Source organism: Hylaeus volcanicus, chromosome 6 (genome assembly GCF_026283585.1).
Source record: "Hylaeus volcanicus isolate JK05 chromosome 6, UHH_iyHylVolc1.0_haploid, whole genome shotgun sequence".
Lineage (NCBI taxonomy): Eukaryota > Metazoa > Arthropoda > Insecta > Hymenoptera > Colletidae > Hylaeus > Hylaeus volcanicus.
Genome location: NC_071981.1, coordinates 10,454,989 through 10,478,863, shown reverse-complemented (window position 1 = coordinate 10,478,863; position 23,875 = coordinate 10,454,989). Strand labels below are relative to the sequence as shown.

The 23,875-nt window shown below is 33.7% G+C and overlaps 1 protein-coding gene across 2 annotated transcripts in view; it reads right to left on the bottom strand.

Moving 5' to 3' along the window:
* Window positions 1-23,875, bottom strand: part of LOC128877899 (trissin receptor-like) — a 46,884-nt gene that overhangs the window by 2,864 nt on the left and 20,145 nt on the right. For both annotated transcript variants that reach the window (XM_054125538.1, XM_054125539.1), the window contains one exon: window positions 2,259-2,910. In XM_054125538.1, coding sequence (XP_053981513.1) covers window positions 2,259-2,910 — 652 coding nt within the window. The remainder of the gene's footprint in view (window positions 1-2,258; window positions 2,911-23,875) is intronic.

The window sequence follows — 23,875 nt, the reverse complement described above, 5'->3', positions numbered from 1 at the left end:
TATATACAGTCTGTCTAATAAAAACGTATACGCCGTAATTTACTTAATATAATAAAATGAAATAACTGCAAGATGTTACTCGAATCGTCATATTACTCGAATTTGTCGAAAAAGCTGTTTCAAACTCCAGATTGTCTTCTTTCAAAGTCATAGCTTGATTATTTTCACACATTTTCGATTAGATTAGCATTGCACGATTGGAACGAATAGTCTATTAGATACCGTTTTTTAACCGACATTTTATTAAGATTATTATCTTTTTGTAATATCCACTTTTGGTGCTTCAATCGAAATCATTTTTGTGCTGATGTTAGCTAACGTCTTTGATCAATTTTATTCATTTTAACACCGTTCAAGGTATCAGTAAGTATTGATAAACATCCGAAACCATGTCTTGAAAATTCCATTGGACGATTTCTATGGTAAGTGTGGACCTAAAACGATTTGGAGAAGTTCCTATCCAAAGGACAAAGAAGGTGTCATCAGAAAAGATCACATTACTGAATTCCAATCACTCCAATCACGATCAACATTGTCGTGTGCCTATGCAGTCCTTTTCTCAATGTGTTTAGTAGAAAGTAATAGTTTTGTTTATTATATTCCTGAATTTTACATTGCGAGCATTTAAACAGGTACTCTCATAAGACATACTCAAGCCCATTTTCTTTAGTCTTTCTTGGTCTTTACAAAATGCCAAGTCAGGATTTTTCAAAGATATGTTCACAATCCGTTTGCCTCTCTAACCGTATTTTTCTATATCATCCTTCTTTCTGGAAGGTCATCGACGGTTTTTGCTTTTCCGAATTTTATCACCCACTTATTTGCGAATATTTTTACTTATGGTTTTAATTTTCTTATATATTTTTCATATATACATGCATCGCTCCGACCGATATTTTGGATCTTCTTGGATATGTACATAAGAACACTGCTTTGAAACTTCTCGCGTAAACACCATTCATATTTCAAAGCGTCGCTTTCTCGGAAAAGCTAGACGATTACTAAAACTCTTCTTTTAATGCACAATAGAGGAAAGATAAACAAGTTAATAGCAAGTTATTTTATTTAATTATGTCAAACCGGTTGTTTTGTCTACTTTTAATAATTTTTTTTATTGATTTAATCAAGTAAAGTTTGTCCTTTTTTCTATTGTTAACACCATAACTTAACATTGTATCATCCGAAAGCGCGCGATTAACTTTAAGATGGCATAACTCGGTCAAAAACTCCTATAAACTTCTTTTCTTTTAAATTGCTTGTTAAAATGTGCACTTTGCGAAAGTTTGTATATAATCTCTGAAAAAAGACAACCCAGGTAGCCCATCAAACAATCAAAAGTTAAAGAAAAAAAAATGCTTGGGGGTTACCAGGACCTGGAGGTGCGGCATCGACTCGCATCCATTTTGCATTAATTTTTTCTTAAAGTACAGATAAATACCTACAAAATAAAAAAAATTGTCTCGATACAATGAAGATTTTTATGAATAATTTTATTCTGTAGTATATTTCGCAATGTGTTCGTTGAATTTTATCGTCGTTAATTTATCGAGGCAGTTAATAATAATTAACTTATCAGAATTTAAAATGAAATTTCTTCTTCCTGAAATTTTGCACTGTTTCGCGAATAATGTACAAGCGATGTCTTGTACAAAGCCTAAGCAGCAATTGCAATGTGCGTTTGTAACCACTGCATGTAAACCAGACTAGATATTTTGTTCACACTTTCTACCTTGCAATATCTTAACCGTGTGTACACTTATTTTTGTCTTCCTAAAAATGGTGGACATTTTCATTAAGCGTTATTTATTTAAACCAAAATGTAAATATTAATTTTAATTATTCACTAAGTAAGTAATCTATGTACCATAATAATATATAATATAATAATATAATATAGTAATAAATAAAATAACAGTAGGACTACTTCGACTGAACATCGTTGATAACTATTCGCACTATCTATCCACTTCATTTTGTCTGCAATTGTGCAACTTTCTTTTTAAATTACTGAATTATCCTTAACGCTTTTACTGCAATATCTGGTAACAATTCCTAAAGCATCAACTAATTATATTCAAAAATTAAATATTCAATTCATCCTGCAATTTTGAAGATATAATATTAGGCTGTTCTGAAGTTCGTGTCAATTTTCAGTAGGTGGCATTAGGACAGGTCTGAATATATCGAAATGATGGAATACAAATTGCATGTGTACATATTCTAAAGGGTGATATTTCAGCCATACGTGACGTAAATACCTTATGACGCCACGTCTGGCACGAAGGATGTTCCTGCTGGAATTAGGGACCTGACGGACTCTAACGCTACCGGTCCCAGTCGTCAGACCAGGTCCTCTGAGAGTGGCCCCACTTCTCCATAATCCAATGGCGATCCTCGAGTAGAGACAAGACATCAAAACGAGAGGAACGATGTAAAGGAAGACCAGGTTCACGGCGTCTAGAACGTTCTTGTTGTGTTTCTTGATGTTTGCTAGACATATAATGTCTACGTCGCCCGTGATTAAATGATTTCTCATGGTCTCGACGTAGAGGAACCTCGGGGATGCGTAAATCGCGGCAATCAACCATACGAGACCTACGACGAGTCTCAGGCGACTTCTCGTCAGCACCGATCTGCATTTGATCGGATGAACGATGGCCAAGTATCGTTCGACGCAGACCACCACCAGGATCAATACGCTGGCGGTATAGGAAAGCGCGTGAACGAACATATAAACCTTGCAAAAGAAATCGCCGAGCTGCCAGCTGTTGGTTAAATAATTCGTCAGGGTTTGGTACACGCAGAAGATGCCGACGCAGAAATCGGCCACCGCCAAATTGGCCAGGAAGAAGTTCGTAATACTGCGCAGTCGTCGGGAGAAGCTCACCACAAAGATCACCATCAGGTTGCCTGGAACAACCGAACAAGAGGTAACGATAGTTTTAATTCGATACTATCCGCTTTTCGAAACTTACGAACTTTCAAACTTCCCCGAAACTTTCGGATATTGCGCGAAAGTTGACGTTAGACGACGGAAGGTTGCGTATCGCGGGCATCGCGCTTTTATGTCTGATATGATTTTCGATGAAACTTTTTGTAAACAGGAATTATGTTTTCGTCACTATGACCAGTAGTTGTTCCCGATACTGTAGTTTCCATGCAGTGACGATCCATTTTCGCGACATGCATTGGCAAACATAGAAATGAGGCCGATTTAATACAATCTTCACCCGATGGATTGGAAAAGGTAAGTATGGTGTATGTTAACAAACTCATTGATTCAATACTCCGATGTTGGATGATTATGATTGTATCAAAAGGTTACAGCATTCAGTATTAAACATACTTAATTGATATATAAAAGATTTATGTCCAAACGTTTGTTACATTTTTTGTTTATTATACTTTAATTCCGTGACTGAAAACTTTTTTCCTGTTTAAATTATATGGTAATACAATTTTTTTACGTATACTTTACGTATACTGCACTTGTGGATTAACCGTTTTTTGGCAAAAACACCTTAACACTTACAAAAACACATCGGTGAGTGTTACACCCTGATTTTGATGAAACTTAGTACACTTGTTTGTGAGACCTTCCAAGAATTTGTGTAATTCATGCATTACCTCTCCACTTTTCAAGTTATGTAACGGGACATATTTATTCTGTTACTACCCACACATTTCATCGTCTCACAGCATTTTTCATCATATAACGGGACATGAATTTCGGTTGTTCGAAAGTAAAAAGATTTTCAATCTTAAAAATTCCTAAAGAATTCGAAATATCGTCTACTAAAGCGACAATTTTACAATAATATATCGCTTGTCAGTATGATAATCATAAACTCATACACATCTTTGGATTCAAAATAAAAAAAATGCTTTAACTGATCCAGAAATAAATCAAAAATTTCGGGGGAAAGAGCGTAATTTTGGAAAAAAAAACATTTTTTTAAAATTTGTTGATACTGGTTTATAGACCTCTACAATACAGTGCAATGTTTGTTTGAACATTTTTTTGATATCTCTTATCATTTCCGAGTTGTAAGTACAAAAGTAAAAGGGGCGGTTTAGACAAAAGGGGTAGTTTCTCCCTTGAATCACAAAAGTGGCACGAACTGAAGATGGTTTAGTTCATTGGAAGGTTGTACAAACAAGTGTACTAAATTCCATCAAAGTCGGAGTGTAATACTCATCGATGTTTCCTTGTTATTTTAACCGACCACCCGCGCCACCGCAAACTGTACGCTGTCCACCGCGTTCTGGCAAGCCAAACTACGCTGTCCACCGCGCATTTTTCGCAAGTAACGCGGACTGATTTTCACTATTTGAAATCAAAGAAGTCTGAAAATTATTTAAGTGGTCAATTATATCTTACGGTAACAATTTAGTTTAACAATTTCGTATATTGTTTATGCAAAACATAACATTAAAAGTATATATATAATAATTATTTTTTTGTAGGTTGTTCAGAAAGTATAGGTAATGAAGTCTGAAAATTCAGAACATTAAATATGTCTATAAAAAAAACGAGAAACGTGTGCTAAGGTAATACGTTGCTAAGGTCAAAGTAGGAGATCTCCCCGATCAGTCGGTTAAGTGTTAACTGAACAATATGATAAAATTGGCAGCCACTGTATATTTATATGTTCAGTCTTGTTTAACTCTGCACAGTTTTGTTCAGAATTTCGCACTTTTATCTCTACCATGGTTCTCGACGGAATTTTTTATATACAGGAATTATCTTTTTCAGGAATAATTTTTCATGATACCAAAATTTCTATGCGGTAACTCTCCGTTTTCGAATGATAGAATCAGAACCAGTCATATGCTAGAGTGTACTATAAAATGTGTCACTTTTGGCATTTGATTTTCTAGCATAGAATTTCTTATTGAAAATCCGACAAATGCATTATGATGTATATCCAGATAGCACAGGGACGTCTTATGTACGTCCAAACGTCCCCTGAACGTCCTGTGAACGTTCTGTGAACGTCCTGTGAACGTCCCTGGAACGACCGGCGTGGACATTCTATGCACGTCCCTGGAACGTCCGATGTGGACATTCCCAGAACGTTCTCTGTAAAATTGAGATTTAAAAAAAAATTAAATTTTAATTTTATATATTTTCTTGGTATATATATTTGTTGGTAGATTTTAGTTAACTGTATTTATTTCTTGTAACTGGATTCCATGAAAAACGACGAACAAATCTTTCAATTTTTATTTACACCTTCGACGGGATTCGAACTCACGATTTTCGGACTACAACAACAACCTGTTTCCTCACTTACCCATAAACGCCTCTGCTAAACCGACTTTTTAAAATACAATTCCTTCTTTTGAAATTGGTCTAAATGACTTGAACTTTTTTTTGAAAAGTTAGAAGAATTAATTTACTAGGTAATTCTGAATACTTCCAAATATTACATACATATTACATCTCATATGTACAAAAAATATTGTATTCCTAATATTGAATAAATATTTTGTTTTACATGTTCAAACATATATTCTGTTGCGAATATTAAATAATGATTGTATACCCAGATAGCACAGGAACAGGAACGTCTTATGTACGTCCATGGAACGTCCGGTGCTGGACATTCCCAGAACGTTTTCTGTACGCCTATGGGACGTCCGGTGCTGGACATTTCCAAAACGTTTTCTGTACGTTCTCTGTACGTCCATGGGACGTCCGATGCTATCTGGGATAATAATATTAATTAATTAATTAATTATATTAATATTAAATTATATTAATTAATTAATTAATTAATTAAGTAAATTAATATTAATTAATTAATTAATTTACAATTGTAAATAGTGTATTTTATATTCGAAAAAAGATATTCTGTTCTACATATTGAATAAATATTATATTATAAATAATATTAACAAATAATATTTATTTTGTTTAAAAAAAAGTATTTTTCCCTAAATCTAGAAAGTTCAGAGCGGACATCCCTCTGTCATGTAAACGACATTTAGGTCCCATGGACGTTCGTAGGACATTCCGGGCGGACGTCCCTGGGACGTACAGAATTTAAGTCCCATGGACGTTCGCAGGACGTTCCGGCTGGACGTCCCTGGGACGTACAAAATTTACGTCCCATGGACGTCCTAAGAACGTCCGACAACGGACGTCGGACGTTTGGACGTACACTGGACATAAAATGGACGTCCATGGGACGTCCGGTGCTATCTGGGTACACACATGTTCATTTTTGTTCTCTTTTCTAATTTTATTCACTTTTGTTTAGTTTTGTTCACCTTTGTTTTGAATTTCGCGCTTTCATCTCTAATATGATTCTCAATGGAAAGTTGAATGCAGGAATTGCCTATTTCCGTCACGATGAGTAGTAGTTTTTCACGATACCGAAGTTTTTATGCGGTGACTCTCCGTTCTCGAGTGATACGATCAGGACTATCACATGATAGAGTATCCAATAAAGTGTTACCTTTGAAATTGGATTTTCTAGCATAGAATTTCAATGAAAATACGACAGGTACGTCATGTATATAATATAAATATAATGTGTTGTGGGATACATAAATAAATAAATAAACAAATATGTATACATACATTATTATTATTAGTATATAATACATATATGTAATACATTATATACATACATGTATATTTATATGTTCAGTTTTGTTTAGAATTTGCAGTGATGGTGTATTTCAAGGTACAATAAATTATATAAAAGTGGACATTAAATATTCAAGATTATTAAACCAGCCATTAATATTACATACCATTGACATTACAATTGTAATGTGTCAGTCAGCCAGGTTTCCGTTGGCAGCTGTACACGCGTTAAGTTAAAACGTAATCCTTGAAAGCGACAAAGAAATATGTAAATGTTCCTCTCCTGATCGATACTTTTGCACGTGCTACGCACTGCGCGCTGCTCGATCATCATAATGAAATTGACGGTCAATAAATTACCCATGAATAAACATGAGTATGAATATAATACTAGAGTATTACACTGTATTAAGATTCGTTTGAGTATAGAGAACGTTTTTGAAGTATAGTAAAACGCGATTACTACTTAAGAGAAATCACCAAGTATACTAAAGTCTTGCAGACAGTTCTGCAAGATTCGTTAATGCTTTATTTAATTTTTCGCTATATTTATTCGTATACCATTTGTTAGACAACAGCTTTTTGTACAGACTCACCCAGGTCATTTTATACGGATCCAGTTTCTTTATCGTTATAAACTTTTAAAAGCTCTGAAATAATTAAGAGTTACTATCCAAAATCCTTCCTACATCGTGCAATAGCTTTTCAAGTTAAATGTTTCAACATTATGGGTGATCCCAGTCCTTGTTTTCTGATATTTGATTTCAATTTGTAACAAAGAGAGAACTTTTTTGTCGAATCCAATAACACTTACCCAACGTAAATGTAAATGAATGTAATAATCAACTCGATTACAAGAATTAGCTTCTTCTCAGTGCAAAGCAGCTCGAGAGAACGGTGGAAAAAACGAAACTAAACGATTGAATGTTATGTATTTATCGATCGGGGTGGAATACCACTGAATTGATGTCCAAATTAGCTATTCTACCGCGTCGAACGTGAGTTTGTTTCAATTAAGCCCGATGGACTCCGTGGAACGAAATAATCGTTTCGAATAATCAGACATTAAATTAGGATTTAACCGTTTCATTCTTATCGCGAACACGTTAGTTTAGCACTTTATTTCTCGCGTCCGTGCATATCAGTTGTAATCGTTGTATCGCAGGGGGATGTTTCGAGTATCTTTCCATTTTTCCAACCAATCCTTTTAACGTAACTGCTCAACCCGCATTTCCCTTGGATCGGATTATTTTATCGAATTCGCGATGTCAGTCGATACGAATTGTTCGTTTGGCTACGTTGCAAAAACGAAAAATGCGGGTTCGTTTTGCCGGTGCTGGCTGTACATCTCATTTAGCTTCGACATCGGTTCATCTCTACCTATAATTTCGTGTTTCCAACTTGAAGTCCAATGTCCACCACGACGCATAGTGGTATAGAAAGCGGCTTATTGTGGCCGAAGTCCAATTTTTCAACTTCAATTTAAAATATTTCTTTCTAAAGAAAAGGCAAGTTTTGAAAGCTTCGAAATTCAAACATAGTATGCCTTTCAGATAACTGAAGGTAACGTTTTCCTCCTTTTACAACATATCAAAATTCGTTGGATTCGTTTTTTTATAAGCTATAAAACTGTTGTAGTCTCATTGCAGTCTCATTTAAAAAAAAAATACGATGACCTTGAAATCTCGAAACAAATTTGGCCCATTACTATATTGGCACCTTCGAACAGAATATTTTCACCACATGACATTTTTTCTATCATACAAAATAAGCGATATATTTAAGATGGTCAAGTTAGGTGAAATACCCTGTATACTAAGATATTGTTGGAAACGTCGGTCGCGACTTTCGCACCGCGTGTCCGTTTATTATAAACCATAACTCAATCGCAATAACAACACAGTACTACAATGTAATTAATTGTAGTTTCCGGACAATTTGGAGTTTTGACAGTTCGGCTGACAGTTGGACTCTGATAGTTTCACAGATGCAGCTGTAACTGTTCCTTCTAAACATGGCAACTACTGACGCCATTCGACAGAGGCCATAAGGAGTCTTCGTACTTCCATAACAATATGTATGTATAACAAACTATGAGCCGGTGTTACGTAGAAAGAGAATGTGTCTAAAAAAAAATATATAGTTTCATTTGAGAAACGAAACTTGGTCATCATATCTCGTTAAATACCGTTACCATACAATTTCCATATTTGAAATTTTGCATACGGCCGATAGTTTTGGAGATATAGCTTTCTAACAGTTAGGCTAGGACACCCTGTATATTCATCACGAAAGCGTAATTCCGCCGACAATTTAATATGTGAAATACGACGCCAACTAAATGTTTCGTATGTTTTCCTCATTCCACTCTCAATTAAATCTGAGAGCAAACTTCAGCAAAATTGAAATCGGACGTATGCTATTTATCCGATTCTTGATTAATCGCCACGAAGATTATTCAGAGAACTGCAGAGAATTAGCTGGTATCATGATACAGCTAGAATGGAATTCGGTGATACGAAGCGACGAACAATTCAATAATCAAATCATTTCATTAAAACAGTTAGAGATCCCAAATGTTATGCATGAAATAGCCGAAAAACACAGTTTAAATAGTAAGATAAGGAATTTCGAAATTATTTGATTTAATTCAAATAATTTAACAATAATAAATTGTTATGGCAATTTTCTCTCGATTCTCTACTTGGTCTTTTTTAGAATTACAGAAGAGTACAAAGGGTTCCTGAATAAGAACGATGTGATGTTAAATAACCATTTAAGATAGAACACGTTCTCCGTTATATTTTAAAATATGACGCATGAGAATTATGTGTGGAATTTTATATCACTTGAATGTTCATCTCGGCATTGTTTACAAGAATGAATTCGATGAACCAGATTTCCAATTACTTTGTTCGATATATCTAATTTCACGAATGCAGTTTTCAATATTTATTTTTAATTCATCCAGTGTTCGCGAGTTTCAAAATTAGAATCAATTTTGAATTGCTCTATAGTCCAATCAACGAACTCCCAATGGCTACGATTACGATACAATGTTCTTTGTTTAGTATCGTGGAGAGAAATTCTACTCGAATTTTGCAACGATTCGATGAATAGCAAGTATATTATTTATTATTAACTTCCCGATTTATAGGGAAAAATGAAAAATCGATTTTTTAACAGATCTCCATGTTTCAAGATCATTGGAGTCATTTTAGTCTATTTTTAACAAATTGTTCGTGCGCGCGCGTGTGTGTGTGCGCGTATGTATGTACGTATGTAAACAAATTTTTCGTTAACGTTTTCTAAAACACTAATAGCGAAATCAAAATGATCGATGATGCAATCGATGTGTATCAATCTAACTTAGAGCTGATTAGATTTTGTTTTAATTCGGTCCAGTAGTTTTTTTTAGTACTCTACTGAAACAGTCAAATATTTCCAAAATGGAACATTTGTGAGAAAAACGGTTTAGAGAAAAGTTTTAGGGTTTCAAAAATTCTATTGAACTATCGTATCCGTTTGACCTTCAAAGGACCGGTCAAAGTCACGTCAAGATCAACATGATTTTCTTAATGGCACACCTAATTTTTTATCATGCACTGTGAAAGCTGGCTATGAGACCTTTTCAAAACACTAGTTTCAAACATTTTTTTTATTCGCGATAGATGGCGCTGTAATCGGAAATTGGGAAGTTCCTGGTGTGGCTCGTGAAGGGTCACACACAAAATAAATATGAATAGCTATATGAATTAAGCGAGCAACAATAACCAGCTAGTTTTATTTATTTACTTACCTATCTATCTATCTATCTATCTATCTATCTATCTATCTATCTATCTATCTATCTATCTATCTATCTATCTATCTATCTATCTATTTATTTATTATTTATTAAGTCGATTATGTGAACCATAATTTTCACGAAATGCACGTTGAGTATTACAATATATACAAAACAACATTTATTTTACTATCAATTTTTTGATAATTACCAATCATTGTTGAAGCGTGTATCTTACTAACAAAGAGTAAACATAGCAGTAAATGTTACGTATATGACATTAAACGGGGTTTCCATAACATTTTAAAAACATATCGACTTTATTGAAAAACCCATTAGTTTGCTAAAACGACGAATATGAATATCTTTTGATCGAATGAATCGTGGTGCAGGCTCCAATATTTGATTTGTGATGTTGAATACCTCGCATATTTTCTGTAATCGTTTCTGTCCTTCCGTTTTCGTACCTTTCCCGTAATGTGCTCCGTATTTTCTATTGTTAATATTCTCGAGCATTGCATTTACCATTTCTCCAGTACATAAATAAATAAATAAATAAATAAATAGAAGAAAGAGAACTACGCGAAAGAATTTCAATTCTTTTCACAACGTTCCTTCGCTTCGTGACAAAGTGACGTTCAACTATTATTGTCCGTATCCGGAACTCTGTTGAAAAGTATATACGGTAGAAATGCATTTGTTGGGTGGAAAGAAAGGAAAACGTTGCCACAAATTCACACTACATAGTGCAATACACGCGAGTCTTTGGAATTGCTTACATAAATGGCAATGTTTCCTATGCAAATAAAAATGAATAAAAAATGTATGGCAACGATTGTTTGTGCGAGGCTTTATCTCCGAGGAAAGCGATTTTCAATATTTGTTGAATACACGAGTTATATTGTATTATAATGTAAATATTACTACATGTATATGTATTTAACTATAAATTCGACGGGTTCGCTGATTGTATTTTGTTTGTATTGCTTTCCATTGAATTTACATTGTCAGCTTACTTTCGAAATTGTTATCGACTTACAAATATCCGACAATGTTAATTGATAGATTTAGACAAACACTTTCAAGATATTTATTAAAATAATAAGTATCGTGTAATACAGCGAATCATCAAGGGGATTTGAAACATTTAATTCAACAACAGGCTTTCATTTAATAAGTTTGTATATTCATTGAGTTAAAAATGCAATGAGTCAAAGCCAATGAAAACAATTTCGCATTAAATCAAATTAGCCTGAATGATGGAAAATGTAATTGTGATCCACCTTTCTGATAGTTTATTACATTTAACTATTGTACGTTAATTTTGTAGAAATTATATTTGAATGTTAAACTACATTTCTTGAATATCAAACATAATTCTAAACAAGTAAATTCAACGATTGTTTTAATGTTCTACCAGTGTAAAATTTAAATGGATCGAATGTTGGGTTAATGTTTGCTTTCAACTTTTTAATACTACAATAGTCTGCAGCTAAAATCGTTAAGTCAAGTATTTCAAGTATAAAAGGAAAATGTAATAAACTCCGCCCCCAAGATTAAGTAATTGTATTCAACGATATATACGAGTTCCCTCCGTGTACATCCAAAGCTACAAAAAGGGTTGTCTATTGGTAGACACGATATCTTGTTTCACAGACGGACAAGTAAACAGTACACAACCACTATGCCAAGAGTACACCAGACGCTGAATTGCTTTTAAAATGGTGGAGTCGGGTACATACTTCTCGTACACGTACAATACACGTGTACCCAGAAAATAATCATAGCCGTTATTCTAAAGAAAAACAGAGTCTCGTATACAAAAATTAATTATATAGTTTCAATTAGTTTTCTCATATAGAATGAATATACAGGGCGTCTCACAATATTACGATCGCCCATATTTTTGTTCAGAAGTTCTTCGTTCGTCAATGAAATCGTTTGCAATTTTTAGTGATATTACCTTATATAGACACACTACTACCCACCAAGTTTGGGGGGAGGGGGCGGGATAGGTCACTACTTTTCAAACCCCCCGTGAAAGGGCATTTCCACACATCATGTCATTTTGAATTTCTAAATTTTGAGTTCAGACTTGGAATTAGCGACACCGATAACCCCTTTATACTAAGTTTCATCCAATTCGAATCAATTTTCTTATTTTGGTCCGCTATATTGGATTCGCCATTTTGAATTTCTAAATGTTGTGTTCAGATTTGGAATCAGCGACCTCAAAAACCCCTGTATACCAAATTTCATAAAAATCGATCATCAGGAAAAATGGATATAAATATTTTTCTTTCAAAGAACTTTGAGGGATTCTCCGACCAGGAAATACTACAATGTTTACTAGTATTTCTCGGAATTCGAACGGCCTTGCAAGGACGCTATGTGTATATACAGGGTGTCCCAAAAATGTTGTAACACATTGAAAGGGGTGTTTCGGGAGGTGATTTGAAACAACTTTTTCCTTAGCGAAAATGTTGTCCGAGGCTTCGTTAAGGAGATATTAACAGAAAACGCGCTAAGCGGCCGCGTCCAATGTCCTTCGATGCACGTCGAGTCCCTTGTTCGCGTACTAGCGCGGCTACCTAGCGCGTAGCCATCGCTATCGCGGCCGCTTCAACAGTATACGCGCGCTCTGATTGGTCAGTGTTTTCCGTTAATATCTCCTCAACGAAGCCTCGGACAACAATTTCGCTAAGGAAAAAGTTGTTTCAAATCACCCCATGAACCACCCTTTTCAAGGACCTCCAACATTTTTGGGACACTGTATATGTAGGTCACAGCGCCTGTCAGTCATTTAAAATTGTCTATAAAATAAGAAACTTTGAGCTGACATAGCTCAACGTAGAATCGTCCGATTTGATTCTACCAAAATTCAATTTGAAGGGCACAATTTCTACTACCTAATACATAGTTGTTATCATTGTCAGATACTTTTAAACAATTGTTTTTTTTTATAACAATGTATGTGACTTTGAAGTGGCTAACTCGGCGTAGAATCGTCCGATTCGATTCTAACAAAATTCAAATTAAAGGGTGAAATTTCTACTATCTAATAGGTAGTTACTATCATTGTTAGATACTCTTAAACAATTGTTTTTTTTTTAATATATAATTATTAAATATTACCCTCATTGTTCCATGTAATTCGGCGTGGAATCGTCTGATTCGATTCTAACAAAATTCAAACGGAATTTGAATTATCTAATAGATTGTTATGATCACTGTTAGATACCCTTAAACATTTGTTTTATTTATTGCTGTACTGGCCAGAAATATAATCCTGGTGCAGTAATTGCATGCTGATAGTTAACTTGCGGGTCCAGGCAAATAAGTATTAGTATCAAGGATACCATAGGATACTATAATTATAGGATATAGGATTATAGTGTACTATAATTGAAACTTTAAAACTAAATACATAAATTGCACAATAATAATATGTTTTAATCGAGGCAGATTTAAAAGACCAGCAAGTGGGCTGGACGAAGCCGGCATTCAGAAGCGGATCGAGGTCTTGCACCCGTACGTGGACAGCCCACGTTCTATTGGATTCAAAAAATATTTATACGTTCTGCAAAACTTGACGGATTTTTTTTAAACTTGGTAGTAGTGTATTATGAATCTTATTAGAATGGTGAACTTACGACTAAAAATATGGGTGACTTGCCGTCTATTCTACTACATAGATACAGTATACTCTCTACATTCGAGCAATATAAGTGTCCAACTACTATGAAATAAAATTTTAGTGGATTTCATTCGACGTACAACTATGTTCAACGTACAACTTGGACATTTTGGAAGCTTTCCAATAGCGAATTCAAGCGGTCATCTACTTTTATCTCCCGAGAAGTCCTTTAATACGATATCCGATTCAATGCACCGTTTCTTCGTGAAACTCCAGCACGTTCGCGCCGACTTATGCTTCGCGACGTTTCCACTCATTTTCCATAAGTTATGATTCGACTCTACAACTTGCCCTCATTTTCTTTCTTCGACGGAACAACTTTTTCGCGCCCAGATCGGAACTCCTTCCGTCTGTGAATACTAGTAATCACAGGACTTCCCGCTTACGCGCATCCGTCATTCGACGCACTCGCTTCTTTCTTCGTTTCCTTCTTTCCTCCGCACGCCTTGTACACGTATTCAAATTCGGACGTGTAAGTTTATTGTGTCGCAAGATCATACAAATGTGGAAAAATTTTGGTAGTAGCTGTGAATATTATTAATTTGTGGGAAAACTCGTTTCCAACAAGAATTCATTTTTATTAATATTCTCTTCGTGAGATTATACGATAATCGGTGACTTTTACTTCCTATTTAGGTCTGGCTTTAGATAATACCACTAATTTTTCGAATTTACTATTACGTATATCTACAGATACCGCATATTACGTAAATATAGGGATCGAAATTTAGTTAAAATAAATTAATGCTTGCTTTTGGGATTGGAATATTCTGTCCATTATTAGTTTGAAAAAAATTATATTTAACCCCTTCCCGCACTTTAACCGCTGAAGAACCACGCCCGAGTATACTCGGGCGGTTATTATGTGCCGAAAATCCCACTTCCAAGATAAGTCGGGCAAGCTTTACCTGCAGAAAAGGCCACTTCTGAATATACTCGGGTGAAAATAAATACGATTTCTGGTATGTAAAAGCGTAAATTACAGATAAGCAACCCTGTGTAAATTTTTGTACAGTGAACGCGAGTTGTTTTAATTTTATTTTCACATATTTGTATTAGAATGAATGTTACCAAAATTAATCAGTAGATATCAACTTTCAATCCCATTTTGAGCCCGAAATGGCTTTTATGAGAGATATATATTTATGTTCAGTAAATAAAATTCGTTCATAAAGAAAAAGTCTTATTTTTTCCATTTTTTTAATTTCTTAATGATTACTGAAGAGGTTAACGAGTGTGACGAGAGTTTCTGGGAATTCTGGTTGTTTACCATACAACAATATATAATACAACAATAGTTATATTAAATGCATCATTATCTCTAATTGTGAGTATACATTCTAAGGGCTAAGTGTTGAAACTTTTAATATAAGTTAATGCTTTTCTCAAAAATTGCAATGTTTCGTCTTTATTTCTTTTGAAAAATGATAAAAAAATTATTCCTTAGTTACTTGCAATTTGGTGAAGGAACTAATTTTCCATGAAATAATTAGATTAAGTAATCCCTTTTAAACCTTCATCTTTTTTAGAGAAAAAGGCGATTGTCCGATCAGGAACTTGTTAAAATGGAAATGCGAAGAAGCGGTATTATTAATAAATATCGTTTATGCGAAAGTGAAGGTTCATCGTTATATACTGTATATATATACTGTATAATATTTATTCGTCTGTGAGCCACCATTTTCATATTTAAATACAAAAAATATTGAAGATTGTTTATATCTTTGAAAAAATATTCATTGTACTCTTATACATATCGAAACTTGTAATTTAAAAAATTGTTAGCGGTCTAATGATGACCTAAACTCAGGATTCAAAACATCATGTTTCGTATCATGTAGGCCCTATGGTAAGTAGTTCCGACTACTTTTTTCTTTTTGATATTTCGCATAAGACAAGGTGCATACAGATCAAAACAGATACTATAGAATAATTCAGGAACATTTATTTGTGTAATAAACAACAAATACAATCAAAAACAATTTGAAACTTATTATAAAAATACTTTTTAAAAAATCGTATTTTCTAGCCTTTCTAAAAAAGTGGTGCATAGCCTCGGCCATCATACAATTTAATATTTATATAGTTTTTTTGCAATTGAATGTGATAGATTTATATCCACACATGCCTCGTGAGTCTAGCCTTCACAAACACAGCACTGAATTTAGTCCTCGGTAAAAATTTCGTCACACACAATACACTGAGATTTATTTTGAGATTCAGGCGGACAAACTGTTTCCCTCGCGCAAATTTTCACGATTATTATCTTCTTACTTCTTAGTACTTTCGCACTTTTGTATTAAAAGTGCGAAAAGTAGCATTAAGCAACACATTCATTTTCGTCGAGAAAACCTTGCCGATCCATCGCCAATATTCTTCATTTTGCTTCATCTAATTCTCCTTCGGTATATCCAGTTCACTTACCTCGTCGAATGGTACACGCCAGATTCGATACCCTGGATGCGTTTTAAGAGAATCGAAGGAACTCAATTCTGATCTCTGCTCCCTATCCTTCTCTAAAAGTTCCACTCTTGTCGCACAAATTCATTTCGCTCTCATTTTTTCCTACCATGCGCCGACTGTCACGACAGAGAGCCTTCCAGCTGTGCTATCCGACTTCGTAATCTCGTTCCATCGTAAAGTGTTTGCTTGAAACGACGAGCATCGTTCTTCGGGAGTCGCTTTAAAACGAAATTACAATAACTAGCTTCTACGTGGGACGACGTTATACGTAACTTTGAAAAAATATAGTAAGAAGAGAGCAATCTTAAATGGCCCCTGGAATGTGGATACCGGAAAGAGGTATAGCGTACGATGGTTTTCTTTGAAAATATCTCGACTTCTGCACTCGTCTTTAAGAAAGTAAAAGGTAAGAACGATCTTCTCCGATTAGATCAAGAAGTGAAACGTCTTTGTAGCCGTGATTCATGTCGATTGCCAAATGAAACGAACAATTCTTTCACTTGTTTGTTTCCTTAGACATTGCAATCCTTATTTGGGTATTTCTCGGTAATGGAAAATGAAACTTAAACATAAGAACTCAGAGATTAGTTTCAGAAACAACTCCTTAATATTAAGAGCCATTTATCGGCAGTTTTTGTTTTTCAACAATCGTTGTTTGAAGAGAAGGGGAGATGGATTGTGTTGAATAAAACAGTTTTCTTATTTAATAGTAGTATGTATATCTAATTTTGTTGTAAGCTAATATTTAAAAAATATGAAGCGTATACGCAAGAAAATCCTGTCTTTGGTCATTCTATTTTATATTATGTGATTCGTTTCGATGTCTTTGTTTGTTGAATGATACTTCGGATAACAAGTCGTCAATTTGTTCGACACTCTGTGAGTGAAGTATGTCATGAGATGACATCAGTACTCTACCTCTGATGTATATTAACCAGGGTGACATGGCCATGTCAGAGTTAACGTGGGCAATATTGTAGTCGCCAGATAATCAAATAAAGCGGCGCTTATTGATTAAATTAATAAAGTGCAAAGTAAAAGTTGAAATAGAAATTTTGGAGCAGTAACTCTTTAATACAAATGTACACATAAAATGATGGCTAGTTATTAGCAATGCAAAAGCTATTACGATTTAATTTAGAAAGAATTTGATAATATCATTGAGAGTTTCTACTTTAACGAGTACCTTCAACTTTAGCGATACTACTTTAATAAATAGTTTTATCTTCATCATTCCTACTTTCATAAACAGTTTCGACAGTACCAGCATATTTAAAAATACTATTCTGCCATCAACTTCGCGGAGAGAAAATTGTATTTTGATGCAGAGTCAAAAAATGTTGCTGACCATTGAGTTACAGTAGCCAACACGAGTATCTACCATCCGGATTGGCTGCTCCTAACTGCAAAATATATGACTAGTTGCGTAATGATTTGGACGGTCATATCATGCTATTCGGCTGGTCTCATCCATTATCCTGGATGATCATATTACCGCCAGCAAGTGCTTCGGTGTACAGCACGATCAGATTTAAGCTATGGCCCACGTATTATTTTCCAATAACGTAAACGATGTCATATTTCAAGACGATACCGCATTTCTGCGCTTAGCCAGAAAAGTTCAGCAATAATTTATGGAACACCAAGATAAACTTAAAGATCTTCCTTACCCAGCGCAGTTACCTGATTTAAATATCACTGAATCTCAGAGGATAGTTTTGGAGAACAGACTAAGGGACATTATTTCCTCATCTAACATTTCCAAAGCAAGTGAAAGATGTTTCGATAGAAGAACACAGAATAGGATACCATTTCACTGAAAACAGTTCAAGTTTGTACGAGTTTTTTCCAAGGACGAAAGCTTTATTAAAGAAAATTGTAGCCGATCTCCGGATTGATGTTCAGCTACGTAACAAAAATTTGATGTTTTGAATATATCTGGAGATAAAGGAAGATTAAAGTAATTTTACTAACTGTAAGTACATAATTTTTTTAAATGGAGTTTCAGACAATTTTGTCACTTCCACTTTAACATTATTACAATATTGAAATATAAGAAATTTGTTTTATTTTATTTTCCACGTATATGATTGATATATAAACCAAATACAATTGCCTTATTTAGTCTATATTGTACTTTTCTATTTTTCGAGTAAAAATCAGAGAAAGTATAAGGAAGGATCAAAAAGTATTCAATCTCTCCAATAACTACTATCGTATGAAAAGTAATTTACAACTCTTCAATATGCACTTAAGAGGGTATTATCATACGCTCACGAAAAAAATGATATTTTTTTAAGAATTGTTATTTAACATAAAATTAATTGTGGAATGACAATGTTTTTATGTATAATAGTAAACATATTAAACTAATAAATACATTTTTTTTTGTTTATTTTTAATGATTTTTTAAATAATTTTCTCGAACAGATCATTAAAATATAATTTTGTCGCTATTGCCTATATATTAAACAGAAACAGCTCTGATTTAAAAAAGCAAAATAGCGTACGTTTGAATCTTTTAATTACAGGTGATTGATTCCAGTACGGACGATATCAACAAAACTATATTTTAATAATCTGTTTGATTTTTTGTTTCCGGATGATCCAATATCAAGTTATTGGATCTTATTGAAAAATGGTTCAATTCAAATTTCACGTGATTTCACATAACAATAAAAAAATGATTAAAAATAAACAAAAATTTTGTTATTAATTTAACACGTCTACGTTTTTCTTGCGAGTGTAAGATAATAATCCATTAATTTCAACGAATCACGGTTAAGATTAAAGTATTCCTCTCATCGATCAGTCCGCTTACCTAGCACGATATTCAATTACTAGCGCCGGTATTGCGCCGAACTTAAAGTATTTTTAAGAGTCGTAGTGGTTTATTTTTCCGAGATCTAATTGAATTTTTATTCAATATTGCCGCAGTTCTCTCCGAGAATACGAAATTTAATCTCCAAGGTAATTTCCCGACGCGCTAATGCTTACTACTTGTCTCGTTTTCACTTTATCCGTTCTGAAATGTCCCAGTAGTCAAATCATCGAGCATTTATTCTTCGCGTGAATCGGGAGTGGGGGACTCGTGGCTTTAATAAACGAGATGATTTCGTATAAATATTGAAAACATAAATCTCGTAGTCTTACATTCTATAGGAGCTCGAGTTTCACGCTTATAACTTACTCTTAAAAATAATATTTAAATAAACAGATCTACTGGCAATGAGAATTGATATATTATGAAGTAATACTTAAATATTACTAGGGGGCGCAAAACATGCGCTATTTCTCTCTCTCTCTCTTTCTTCAACTAAGCATGGTTCACTGTCGGGTTTAGAATTAAAGATAGGTTAGGAATAGAATAAGGATAGAGTAAGGATAGTTTTAAGGATTAGTGTAAGAAAGTAAAGTAAGAAAATTGTAATGGAAGTGGGAGTCATGCAAACTCCTTGGGGGAGCATTAATAAAATACATACATACTTGAATATTACTTATTATGTAGGTTGTATTTTCCGAGAATTTTCTAATCTAAATGCAAAAACTAAAACGTCAAATATGGTCGACAGTATTATACAGATTCTAAGATTTGTCATTCTTTGAAAACTCGAATTTTATTTTTACAACTCGCACTTAAAAACCCTTTTAGTAAACAACTTAGATATGCGTTTGCTCTCGCCACCCAGATGTCCTTCGAATCAGATACTTCGTGTTTTCAAACTATAAGACCAGCTGTAAGGTATGTACAAGTAGAATTTCCGTTCTGGTCACCTGACAGAGCGTTCCTGTTTCCGAGAGTTCCTGTTACTTGAAGACGACTACTTCGCTCTAATCTGGACTCCTGCATCTAACTTGGAGCTTGCTAAACTGTGGTTAGGGATTACAATTCTAACAAATGGTGAAAATATATTTCTGTTTACGTATCAGATACACATGTCACGTTTATCTCTAGCGGTTAATGAAAACAATGAATAGCTTTACATCTGGAATAGAATTTGTGCTTGCATGTATTGATTGAGTTCAAGTAATTGATGGAAAAAATAAATTGGTACATTTGAATTAATACATTTGAATTTGAAAAATACATTTGAATTAGTAATTATAGGAAATATATTGCATTCAAAACAAATGCGATTCTACACGGTTTATCTAGCAAGAACAGTAATGAGACCGAGAAATTCAGGGTAACATTCTATGCAAATAGTGTTATACCGCAAACAAACAACTTTTCTTCGTTTGTACCATAGTATGGTCTGGTGAGAAGGTGAAATTAGTTCTCCAATAAAATGCTAATTTTTCTTTTCCGCAAAATAGTTACAGAAAGTTATGTATTTTCATATCTCCAACACTACAGACAAATAATTAATTCGATAAATTCGTAACATTTCAAGTTACCGCTGAAGAAAAAAGTAATTAACAAGTGTATTGGTTATATATGTATGGAAAAAAGGTAATTTTTGTATAATTCTACGATGAATAAAAAACAAAACCTCAGCGAGTTGAATTTGTATTCTTATTAGGAATGGAATTGAAAAATCTGTTAGGAATGTGGAGAACTCGATGTTTGCGAGAAGCAAAAAGAAACGAAAATTCCAATTTTCAATGAATGTTCATTTTTCAATTTTATCTCAATTTGACGTCATAAGGCGCAGATCGATTTAAGTTCACTGATGAATCTCTCAGCATCGAATATACCGATAGTTGCGACGGCTATATTGCCCGCACTTTGCCAACGTTCCCCAATAGTCAAACAAATGGGGATCGATGACTCATATTCTTTTATGGGGCTCATGAAATTGCCGATATTCGGTTACTTGAACATTGATCGTAATTAATGAATTGCCCGTTTGTACTCGAATCCACTTCGTTACAGAATGCTTAACAGTAATCACGTCGCGCGTCGCCGTCGTACCAAATTGTACAATAGTATTACTTAAAGAACATGTAACTTATTGCAATGGTACTTGAACTTATTAAAAATCTTTAAACATTGAAGATATTTATGGGAAAAGTCAAAATTTTATATTATTCTATATTTATCATGTTATATTATTCTAACGAGTGATAAAGTGCAAATAGTCGCAAATATACATTGACAGTTCCTATCTTTCAGGTTCCAGTCTTAAGCTTCCTTTTATATCACATATTCTCTTTCTCTTTCTACACAAATTTATTCATATATTACTTCATATTTTGTTACATACAGGGGAGGCGCCTAACTTTACCACCCTAAATAACTTTTAAACACCTTATTATACACGAAATTCCTTCATACAAAAGTTGCATCTTATCGAGTTCCTTTATAACCAACGTTGTTTTTAATGAAGATATCACGGTCACCTTCGATTTTTTAACTGAAATCCCAAAACTATTTCTTTCGCAACTCGATAAAGTATTGAATTCTGAATAAAAAGGTTTATCAGTCCTAAAATTAATATTTACGAAGATATCTATACTTCTATACGAATACTACAAAGAGGTAAAGTTTGTTTATTTGTTTGTTTCTATGTAGGGAGTTATCTTCGGAACTACTGAATCGATTTTAAAAACTTTTTTTGTAATAGAAAGCTACACTATCCCTGAGTATGCTATATTTCACTTTGAGAAAAATACGTTTTCAATTGGAAATCATAATATTTGTAAATCAAGTCGGAAGAAAAGCGTTGCTTGGATATTTTATTTTAGCTACAATAACTTTTTTTAGTAGTATTTTTAGTAGTATGCCATTCGTTACAAAATCGATTTCGCAATCTGGGTATTCGAATATCCGGATATCCGAATATTATATTAATATCCGAATATAAAAAATTGATATTATTCCACCTGGAGCGAATATTGATGAATTTCGCCACAGGACTTTACAAAAAGTTCTTTTTTTACAAAGACTAAATTTAATCATGAATCCGAAATGAAAATGTTCCAGATAGTTAAAAATATTAAGAATACGCTGACAGGTATAAATAAAATAAACTGCTCTTTTTCAAGATCCTTCTGTATAAACCGAACCGACATCCGGTTATCCAAAATCTGGATAATGAATACTTTCTGACGTCAATATCCATATATTCGATTATTCGAATAGTCCCAGCCTTAGTGAAAACCTTCTACAATTGAATGTCACTGTATTGTAGCTGTGCCGTGGATGTATTTAATGGAGGATTTTAACAAAACTTCACTTGATTGATCTTTGTTTAAATTTGAATAATATGAGTCTACATACTTCGATTTAAATTGATCTTCCGAGCTCTATGCACAAGGATATCACAGTTTTGTAATTGTAACACAGATCCTTATGAAACACAGAGATTTTCACGTTATTTTATCAATTTCAATAAAAAACGCAATGGAGAAACTTAGTGAAAATTTGATATGATATAAAAACCGATATTATAAACTATTAAAGAAAACAATGTTTATCTAATAGAACTACATCATGAGTGTCAAGGAAATATAATTCAACCCTGAAAAAATATTAAAGTAATTAACGATATTTAAAGAAAACGTTAAATATTATAACTTGTTGAGTACAATGTTTTCATATTCTGTATTACATTTATTATTATGTAGAAACTAATGAAATTTGTAATCAACGTGATTTTAAATACTAGATAAAACACATACTGAATATATAATTTAAGTATTCGTGTGTTTTGCGCTTTATTTTTTCTCAAAAATTTAAATAAAGTCTATGTATCTAAAAAAAAATTTGTAGTGAAGACAAAAAGAGTAACAAAAATAGATTAATAACATTTATCGTAATAATAATTAATAACGTGTCCGTTATTTTCAAACATTTTCTTTCGTTCGAACGTCGAATTTATAAAATTCTTCACGGTGTCATAGCCTTCAGCGTTCCACTTGGATCGCATATCCTGTTCCAGCTCCTAGGTGGATGAATATTGGCGTTCATTGACGTAAATTCTTCGCATCATTAGTCCCCGCACAGTTTCGATCGGATTAATGTCAGGCGATATCGCTGCTCTTCTAGCCACGACACTGTTGACTTGCCGTTGTAAATTGCCACGTTATTCGTGCATGAGCACCAAATTCGTAGCTTTAAAACCATGATGGTAAGATTGGAAGTGTGGTTTTCTATTATATCCTGCTAATCGATTTGCTTTCATCGATAAGATATTAAACCGAAGTTAGTTTTATCGAAAGAAATTGAAATCGTTATAAAGCCATCGTTGAATTTAACGGCAATTTTTTCATAATAGCACATTCCACGTTCAATATATTTTTTCTACCATTACGTAACTTTTTAAACCTCTTTTAAGCTGACAGGACCAAATCAGCAAAATCATAACAGACTTAATGGAGTATTTAG